The following is a 10,230-nucleotide window of genomic DNA, read 5'->3' on the forward strand; positions in this document are numbered from 1 at the left end:
TGTTACACAATAGTAGTAACCCAACCTTTGTGATCGGAGATCCCGTGAATTAGGATCTGGGAAGAACAAGCTATTGGTTAACTGAGGAGAGTAATAACTAATGATCGTCTCCAAGTGAAGATGCAAAACTCTCAGAGCTGTAAGGCTCAGATCTGTAAGGCAGGTTGGCAACATGCCTTAACGTGGTTCTATTGGCTATAATTAGCAAAGATGCTGTCCTATAGAGCATTCTTGAAAGAACACACCTATATGAGTTCTGATTGGAAACGTCGCAGTCTATGAGATTTGGGTGATCTCTAGTAAGCTCATGAAGAGACCAGGGAGTATGACGTATAAGCTCCAAACCGCGGGGTAGCCTACTGGCGGTCAGGTACTGGTTAAGACTTTAAGTGAAACCTGTTCACACAAAACTAGCAATTCAAGGCATAGTCCATTGTCAAGTTGTGAATGGATGTAGCTTAAAGTTCTAGGCAGAAGTTCAACTTAACAGTCTCTACTGAAACACTGGTATATTAAACAAGTGGTGAGAGAAGGCAAATCTCTAAATGGGTATTTGAGATCTGGTGGGGGATTGTTAGAATTAATGGGCTAGGCCCATAGCAATTTCTGAAATCTCAAAGCCCATGTGTAAAATGGCAAGTGGTGGTGCTAAGTTTAGTCCCACCCCGGAAGTTGAAGAAGAGTTGGACCTCTTTATATAGTGGGTTCTCTCCACCATTCTAAGTGGTGTGTGAGAAGAGAAAGGGAAAACCACGCGCGCGCGCTCGCTCGCCTCGCCTCGCCGGGCCGTGGCGAGGCGAGGCGAGGCGGCGCGTACATGCGACATGCGCGTGAATGGTCCGCCGAAATCCGATCCGTCTCCTTGCAGGAGCACAGCACCGAAAACACCTAGGGTTTTGCCTCATCTCACAACTTGCGCCGCCATCGTAGTCTACTCCATCCCAAACGCCGGCGTGCATCGGCGCGTGGGAGAGCAGGTCTCCGGAACCATTCGTCTTTGCGATCCTGCACCGGGAGAGGACGAATTAGGTTTTTGGGAAGCGCTATGCGCGACTGCTCAAATTCGTCATCACGGGTCGTCTTCCGTCCAAGTTGGGCGGTGCTACTCATCGTCGTATTCATAGCCGTCAGCAGCAGATCGTCATCAACACCGTCGCAACCATAATAGCTAACGATCAGTACGTCCAACATCCTCTGTTCATGTCTGTCTCTACAGCTATTGTTACGTGTTTGCTGCTGTTATGCATGTCTTGTTGTTCTTCTAGTTTGCTAGATTATTGCATGCTAGTATCTCTTCTAGTCATGAATTATTTACTGGAATTAATCATGCCTAAGGGAGGGGTATCTTCGTTTGGCTAATGGTGCTTTGGCTCCAGGGGCGTCGATTTTGGCATTTCACCGACTCGGGGCGGACATGTGATCAGCTAAGCATCGTCTTCTTCTTTGGGTAGTTGATCCTTTAGGATCCACGTAGCCGAGACTTCTCAGCAGAGATCAGTGATTTACCGGCCGCCTTCGTGGATACACGTTTACTGTTCCATTGATGGCGCAAAACTCCAGAGAACGGTGATTTACCGTCCGCCTGCGTGGATACACGTTTATTGTTCCAGGGATGGTGCAAAACTCGAGCGGCAGCAAACTTCAGCGCATCCTTGGCATGTACGGGATGAAGGATTACCTGAGGAGTGAATTATGTTTCCATTTCCTTTTGGATATTTCTTATAATGTTGATGTTTGATTAATACATGGGTACAACTCATTTATAGAAGAAGAAAAAACGTAGCAATATTTTGATTTCGGAGTGGTAAAATGACTACATCTTTTTTAGGAAAAAACACCGTTTTGTGGCACGTGAGAATCCCTTGTAGGTTTTACCACATGATTTTTCTTCTTTGGTAATCTTCTATTGAATTGTTCATGATATTTACCAAAATTTCACAGTTGCTTTCACAACTTTTTTTGAGAGATTTCATTTTCATAAGAGAGATAAGGTTTTCATTTTGTCGTTTTGGCCGTTCTTTCCAGTCACCTGTTCCACTAGACTTTTCGTTGTTTCTTGATGTCCTTTTTCCTCTATGAATTTGTTGAAAGATTAAATATTTTCTGGTTATTTTGTGACCTTGGCGAAATTAGCAGTTCTTGGAGTGAGACATGCGAATAAAAGATCTTTGAACCCTCATGAAATGACGTATATAAATGATCCAGTTAAAAAAATATAAACATGAACATTCTCTTTTTTAAGGGGGGGTAAATATTTGTACTCCCTCCAATCCATATTACTTGTCTTGGATTTGTCTAAATATAACCAGTAAAATATGTCTAGAATATCCATTTCTAAAAAAAAAAAGGACATCGAACTGGGACAAGTAATATGGATCGGAGGCAGTAGATAACGATTGCGCCAGTCTTCGGTGGAAACTGTGGAACACGAAAAATGGAATGCTTGAGCAGCACAGAAAGAAAAGATATGGACGTCGGGAGCCAAGAGAGGGATAATGTTCCGAGACCAAGACTGCTGCATGTTGTCATTTGTTCCGCTCGGCCGGCAACAGGAAACACACAAGCAACAATCCAGGCGTGGCAGCATAGTTTACACGATTACAACTTCCTTGTAAGAAAGAGATACGTACATCGAACTGGGACACCTCAGATCGTCCGCACCAGCAGCTGTACTCCATCATGCATGCAAATGCAATCTTCCACACAAAGAAACCTCGCAGGAAAACCCATGATTTCCGCGTAGTGGGCAGAAGAAACATGTGAATTCTCCAGCGACTGGCTTCTTCTTCCCGAATGGGAATGGGCCGCGTGTGGATGTCGTGTCACCGGCCACGCACGTCTCGCCCCTCCTCCCTCCCGACTATATAAACCCCTCCTCTCCCCATCGCCTCCTCCCTCCCTTCATCCCCCTCTTCGGCGAGGGCAGCGCACCATCTTATCATATCATTAGATTAGTGCTACTAGTTCCGATTACCCGCACACAAAGCACTCTCTATCACTCTTATCATATACCATCGTCCGGCATCTATCAAGCTCCGTATCGAAGCAAGGTACGCGTCTTGTCCTCCTTAATTGGTCAGCATCTCTCTTCGTGGTTCATCTGAATTTTGCTTTGGTCGTTTGCTGGATGCTAACGCCGGCCGTTCTCGTGTTGCAGAAGGGGTGGTCCTTTGAATCTGGTCGTCGGAGATGACGGTGACACCGCAGATCACGGTGAGCGACGGGAGGCTGGCGGTGCGCGGCCGGACGGTGCTCTCCGGCGTGCCGGACAACGTTACCGCGGCGCACGCTTCCGGGGCCGGGCTCGTCGACGGGGCCTTCGTCGGCGCCACGGCCGGCGAGGCCAAGAGCCACCACGTCTTCACCTTCGGGACTCTCCGGTCAGTATTCTTTGTCCGTGTCTGTTTTTTTTTGAGAACTTTGTACTCGTGTCTGTTGAGGAAAAGAGATAGTGCTGGATAAATGTGGGGAAGGTGGATGAACACCTGGGCAAACTCTGGAATGCACCATGGATTTCTGAGTTTTTCTTTTCCTCCTGCTCTCTTTTTTCCTATCAATTTTATTTTTTGAGGATTCCTATCAAAATTTAGGAAGTTGATTTCTGAGTACTTCAGCTTAATTTACATTTAGGAAGTTGATTTCTAAAAAAAATATCATACTCCAGTTATTTTTATGAATTTTGTTACAGCAGTTTATTATTGGCATAGCTTTTCAACTCAGCTGAATTACATTTCACTGGAAAAATTGTTTGCTGCAGCGACTGCCGATTCATGTGCCTGTTCCGGTTCAAGCTGTGGTGGATGACGCAGCGGATGGGCACCTCCGGCCGCGACGTCCCGCTGGAGACCCAATTCATCCTCATCGAGGTCCCTGCCGCCGCCGGCAACGACGACGGCGACAGCGAGCCGGTGTACCTGGTGATGCTGCCGCTGCTGGAGGGGCAGTTCCGAACGGTGCTCCAGGGCAACGACCAAGACCAGCTCCAGATCTGCATCGAGAGCGGTAATGATCAGGAGCTCCTTTTTACCAGATTAATCTGTGGTTGTGTTTGCACTGGGATCTGTGCTGAATTCTGTTGTGCGTGTGGGTGAGAGCAGGGGACAAAGCGGTGCAGACGGAGCAGGGCATGAACAGCGTGTACATCCACGCCGGCACCAACCCCTTCGACACCATCACCCAGGCCGTCAAGTACATACGTCTTCCTCTTCTTCCTCCGTCACTCGACTAAAATCGAAATCTAAACTGACACGTTGAATGTTCTTTATCTGGAATGCAGGGCCGTTGAGAAGCACATGCAGACGTTCCACCACAGGGAGAAGAAAAAGGTCAGTACAATTTCTATCATGTTCGACCACGTTGATTTGGGCGCGTCCGCGTCCGCGGACGTTTGATGGGCTAAATTTACAGTATTAAGTCCACCGCTCGTATCTTGATTTTTTTGTGTGCTTGTGGATTGGCTTATGCAGGTGCCGTCGTTTGTGGACTGGTTCGGGTGGTGCACGTGGGACGCCTTCTACACGGACGTGACGGCCGACGGCGTCAAGCAGGGGCTCCGCAGCCTGGCGGAGGGTGGCGCGCCGCCGCGGTTCCTCATCATTGACGACGGCTGGCAGCAGATCGGCAGCGAGAACAAGGAAGACCCGAGCGTCGCCGTCCAGGAAGGGGCGCAGTTCGCGAGCAGGCTCACCGGCATCAAGGAGAACACCAAGTTCCAGAGCGAGCAGCAGGAGGAGACCCCGGGGCTGAAGCGGCTGGTGGAGGAGACCAAGAAGGAGCACGGCGTCAAGAGCGTCTACGTCTGGCACGCCATGGCCGGCTACTGGGGCGGCGTCAAGCCGTCGGCGGCCGGGATGGAGCACTACGAGTCCGCGCTGGCCTACCCGGTGCAGTCGCCGGGCGTCACCGGCAACCAGCCCGACATCGTCATGGACTCGCTCTCCGTGCTCGGCCTCGGCCTCGTGCACCCGCGCAAGGTCTACAGCTTCTACGACGAGCTCCACGCCTACCTGGCCGCCTGCGGCGTCGACGGCGTCAAGGTGGACGTGCAGAACATCGTGGAGACCCTCGGCGCCGGCCACGGCGGCCGCGTCGCGCTCACACGCGCCTACCACCGCGCGCTCGAGGCCTCCGTCGCCCGCAACTTCCCCGACAACGGATGCATCTCCTGCATGTGCCACAACACCGACATGCTCTACAGCGCCAAGCAGACCGCCGTCGTGCGCGCCTCCGACGACTTCTACCCGCGCGACCCGGCGTCGCACACCGTCCACATCTCCTCCGTCGCTTACAACACGCTCTTCCTCGGCGAGTTCATGCAGCCCGACTGGGACATGTTCCATGTACACTAATTCTTTCTTTCTTTCTTTCCTTCTGGAGTTTAATTAAAAAAATTCACTGTTTGTTCTGACTTCTGACTGATGGATGGTGCAGAGCCTGCACCCGGCGGCGGAGTACCACGGCGCGGCGAGGGCCATCGGCGGCTGCCCCATTTATGTCAGCGACAAGCCAGGGAACCACAACTTCGACCTTCTCAAGAAGCTGGTGCTCCCCGACGGCTCCGTGCTCCGCGCACAGCTCCCCGGCAGGCCCACGCGCGACTGCCTCTTCTCCGACCCGGCGCGCGACGGTGCCAGGTGCTCACCATCATCCTTCAAAGGAATCCTCCCTCTCTCTGACGTGAATGAAACTCTCCCAGATTCCATCTCAGTGCTGATATGTGATCCCTTGCTTTTCTCTCTCAGCTTGCTCAAGATATGGAACATGAACAAGTGCGCCGGCGTGGTGGGGGTGTTCAACTGCCAGGGCGCGGGGTGGTGTCGCGTCGTCAAAAAGACAAGGATCCACGACGAGGCGCCCGGGACGCTCACCGGCTCGGTGCGCGCCGAGGACGTGGAGGGCATCACCCAGGCCACCGGCACCGACGACTGCACCGGCGACGCCGTGGTGTACACGCACCGGGCGGGGGAGCTCGTGCGGCTGCCCCGGGGCGCCACCCTGCCGGTGACGCTCAAGAGGCTCGAATACGAGCTGTTCCACGTGTGCCCCGTCCGCGCCGTGGCGCCGGACATCTCGTTCGCGCCCATCGGGTTGCTCCACATGTTCAATGCCGGCGGTGCCGTCGAGGAGTGCGTCGTCAGGACGAACGAGGACGACAAGGCCGTTGTGGCGCTCAGGGTGCGCGGCTGCGGCCGGTTCGGCGCCTACTGCTCGCGGAGGCCGGCGAAATGCTCCCTCGACTCGGCTGACGTGGAGTTCGGCTACGACGCCGACACGGGGCTCGTCACGGTCGACGTGCCGGTCCCGGAGGAGGAGATGTACCGGTGGACGCTGGAGATTCGGGTCTAGGCTGGCATGCTCGTGTTCACGATCACGGGGCTGGCTGAGGCGATCTCAGCCGTTGGATTATTTCTTTCCATTGTTGGTGCCTATAGTGCTTAAGAGAGATTGATCGAGAGATAAATATTGCCATGTAGAGAGATTATGCTTTGCTCTATCATTGTGGCAAATGCAATAATGTATCCCTTCTGTACTATCATTAAGATTTGAATGAATGCAATAAAGGATGGTGCTCCTTGTAAATCGATTACTTTCATGATTCACATTAATTCTAATTCTCTAAAAAAAACAATTATTGAGACTACCCATAGTGGGAGTAACATAGGTAGTAACATCACACATATCTAGGTTAAATAAATGATGTGGCATGCAATAAATGAAGAAAGAGATGAAAGTGGTAACATAGCTAGTTACTACTAGTATGAGTAACATCACACATGAGTAACATCACATATATCAAGGCAAGATGTGTCTATAGCTTAATAAATGAAATGCTACATGTTACCACACATATGTTACTCCCCACTATATAGGTAGTAACATAGACTAGTAACATGAGCATGTTACTAGTCCATGTTACTACCCATTGTGGCTAGTCTGAAGGTGTTCATAGGGATAGGATGTGCGTGTGTGCGTTCATAGGAGTAAGTGTATACGCGTGTATATGAGCGTTTGAGTTTGTACTGTGTTAAAAAAAACAATTATGGTAACTCACCATACCCTCGTACATGAAAAACACACACCTTGGTTTTTCAGTAAATGATCCGTAGATCATACAAAACAAAGACAAAACGCCAAAGAACTGTTAGATAATAACGAGAAATAAACAAGACAGAGAGATACAGATTTTTACATGGAAACTCATGCGGAAAAAAACCACAGACGCACGAAGGCGCAATCACTACGAGAAGAGTATTACAAGCACGAGACGACAGGCCGTCTTAGGTGCGACTACATGAAGTATATATGAGGGGCAACACATAGGAGTTCTTGTAGGACAAGTAAACGAGTTGTACTCGTATGCGTCGACGTCAATGCAACGCCCACACCGGTTGTACTACGTCCAGTCCAACACAATACTATAATTTGGATCATAATTTAACAATCTCCACCTTGAGCCAAATTCCATTCAATAGTCAAAGAAAGTGAATAACTCCATCCAAATCAGCATAAACACCTTGTACGTCAAAGCCCATAGGACTAGTGAGAAATACTAACTAAGCCTGAGCAAAGCTCAAACTTATTGGTAGGAACTGGCTTTGTCATCATGTCAGCAGGATTATCATGAGTATTTATCTTGCATACCTTCAAATCGACTTCACCAGTAACATCTCGAATATAGTGAAATCTGACATCAATATGCTTTGTCTTCTCATGATACATTGGATTCTTTGTAAGATATATAGCACTTTGACTGTCACTAAATACGGTAGGGCAAGATGAATCTCCACAAAGCTCAGTGTATAAACCTCTCAACCAGATAGCTTCTTTGCACGCCTCAGAAATAGCCATATACTCGGCATCAGTAGTGGAACAAACCACAATAGACTGCAAAGTTGCTCTCCAACTCACAGCACAACCACCAATGATGAAAACATAAACTGTGAGCGTTCTTCTCTTATCCAAATCACCAGCAAAATCAGAATCAACAAAACCAACAAGCCCATCTCCAGTTTTTCCAAACTGTAAATAAGCATTAAAAGTACCACGCAGGTATCTGAAAATCCACCGAACTGCTTTCCAATTGTGACGCCCGGATAATTAAGCTACAGTGATCCCACGCTAATGGTGCCACGTCACCACGGTTACTGCTGCTAATCTATCGTTAGATCAAAACCGGTCCAAAATTCGAATTCAAAGTTTGATAAATAATAAAAGTTTTCAAACATTAAAATAAAAATGTTCGGTTTGTACTAAATATTACATAGATAAATATGGTGTAGTAAACACATTTTTATAAAATGCCTAAATAATTTAAAATGATTTAAAACAGAAAAGTAAATAAATAAAAGAAAAGAAAATACAAAAATAGAAAAACAAAACCAAAAAAAAGAGAACCCCCCACCCACTGGACCAGGCGGCCCACCTCCCAGCAGGCCGGCCCACCTGGCCCAACCGGCCGCCCCCACTCCCTTATCCTCTCCCCCACTTCCCCTAACCCTAACCGAACAGCCACTCCCCCCACTCGCTTTCTCCCTCTCTCCCACGATCCAGATCGGATCGGGGCCCGACCGTGCACGCCGCCTTGCCGGAACACGACCTCGCCGGACCGCTCCGCCGACGCGCCCTCGACCTCTCCCTCACCGGCCCCATCGAGCCTCGCCGCCCCCTGGTCTCTACATCGTCGGTGAGGCCGGCTCCCTCTTCCCCCTCTGTCCCTTGCACGCCGCCGCCCCGTGCCGTGGCCTCGCGCTCGCCTTCGCGCCTCCCCGTGCCGTCCCGTACGCCCGCCGCGGCCACCGTGTCGCCCCGCCTTCCGCAACTACTTTTGACGCTCACGCTCGCGCGCTTGGCCGTGGTCGCGGTCACCGCTCCGGCCATGACTGTGCCCGCCTCCACTGCTGCTCCATCCACCCCCCTGAGCCTTGCAGCGCGCACGCCCGACCCACGCCCCGCGCCACCAGGCTGCGGCCCTGCTCCCTGCCGACCCCTACCCCGCCTGCAGCCCGCTCCCCTGCACACCGTTCGGGGCCGCGCCCAGCGTGCCCTGCACGCGCCCACCCGCGCCCCTTGGCCGCGCCCTGCCTCGCCCACGGCCACCGCTACTAGTTGCCTCTGTCTCGTGCCCGTGGCTGGCGCCCAGCCCCCTGTTGACCTGGGCGTGCCAGCGCCCGTAACTCGCTTGCCCGCTAAGGCCCCCACTGGCCCTATGACAAGTGGGGCCCAGCCCCTGAACTTTAATAAAAAAGAGAAGTTTTAAAATAAATAAATAAAAATAATAATAAATAAATTAATTAAAAAATTAATTAACTTAATTAATTTTGTATTAGATTAACCTAATCATTTTAGTTAACTAATTAACCATGTTTAATTAACCTGAGACTATGACAAACGGCCCCCACGTGCCAGGGTTAACCTAGTCAACCTGTAGACCTGCTGACATCATGCTGATGTCATGCTGACCCAATAATTACCTTTTCTAATTAATTAAAATCTGTTAATTTCAAAATTGAATTAAAACTTTAAAAATTAATATAAAATAAACCGTAGCTCAGATGAAAACACTTTGTACATGAAAGTTGCTCAGAACGACGAGACGAATCCGGATACGCAACCCGTTCGTCCGCCACACATCCCTAGCATAGCAAACACGCAACTTTCCCCCTCCGGTTCATCTCTCCGAAAACGCGAAACACCGGGGATACTTTCCTGGATGTTTCCCCCCTTTGTCGGTATCACCTCCTACCGCGTTAGGATATACCTAGCATCGCGTATTGCCTCGTTATGTTTTGTGATGCTTTGTTTGCTCCGTATTTACTGTTTCTTCCCCCCCTCTTCTCTCCGGTAGACTACGAGACCGACGTCGCTGCTGGTGCCCCGACCGACTACGCTGTTGACGACCCCTCCTTCTTGCCAGAGCAATCAGGCAAGCCTCCCTTAATCACCAGATATCGCCTCTTCTTCTCTATACTCTTGCATTAGAGTAGTGTAGCATGTTACTGCTTTCCGTTAATCCTATTATGCTGCATAGCCTGTCTTTGCCACTACTGTTGTTACCTTTACCTGCAATCCTACATGCTTAGTATAGGATGCTAGTTTTCCATCAGTGGCCCTACATTCTTGTCCGTCCGCTGTGCTATACTATCGGGCTGTGATCACTTGGGAGGTGATCACGGGTTTATACTATATACTTTATACATTATACATGTGGTGACTAAAGTCGGGTCGGCTCGT

General features: G+C 50.1%; 1 protein-coding gene across 1 annotated transcript; it reads left to right on the forward strand.

Annotated features, from left to right (window-relative positions):
* The first annotated feature begins 2,524 nt into the window (after positions 1 to 2,524).
* LOC109739458 (probable galactinol--sucrose galactosyltransferase 2) lies at positions 2,525 to 6,579 on the forward strand. Its single transcript, XM_020298547.4, has 8 exons — positions 2,525 to 3,050; positions 3,158 to 3,380; positions 3,758 to 4,002; positions 4,098 to 4,188; positions 4,277 to 4,325; positions 4,467 to 5,339; positions 5,431 to 5,633; positions 5,742 to 6,579. Exons 2-8 carry the CDS (start codon positions 3,190 to 3,192, stop codon positions 6,343 to 6,345), a joined length of 2,256 nt encoding a protein of 751 aa, XP_020154136.1. The 5' UTR covers positions 2,525 to 3,050; positions 3,158 to 3,189; the 3' UTR covers positions 6,346 to 6,579.
* Positions 6,580 to 10,230: the final 3,651 nt, after the last annotated feature.

The sequence above is a fragment of the Aegilops tauschii genome, chromosome 3, assembly GCF_002575655.3.
Source record: "Aegilops tauschii subsp. strangulata cultivar AL8/78 chromosome 3, Aet v6.0, whole genome shotgun sequence".
NCBI lineage: Eukaryota > Viridiplantae > Streptophyta > Magnoliopsida > Poales > Poaceae > Aegilops > Aegilops tauschii.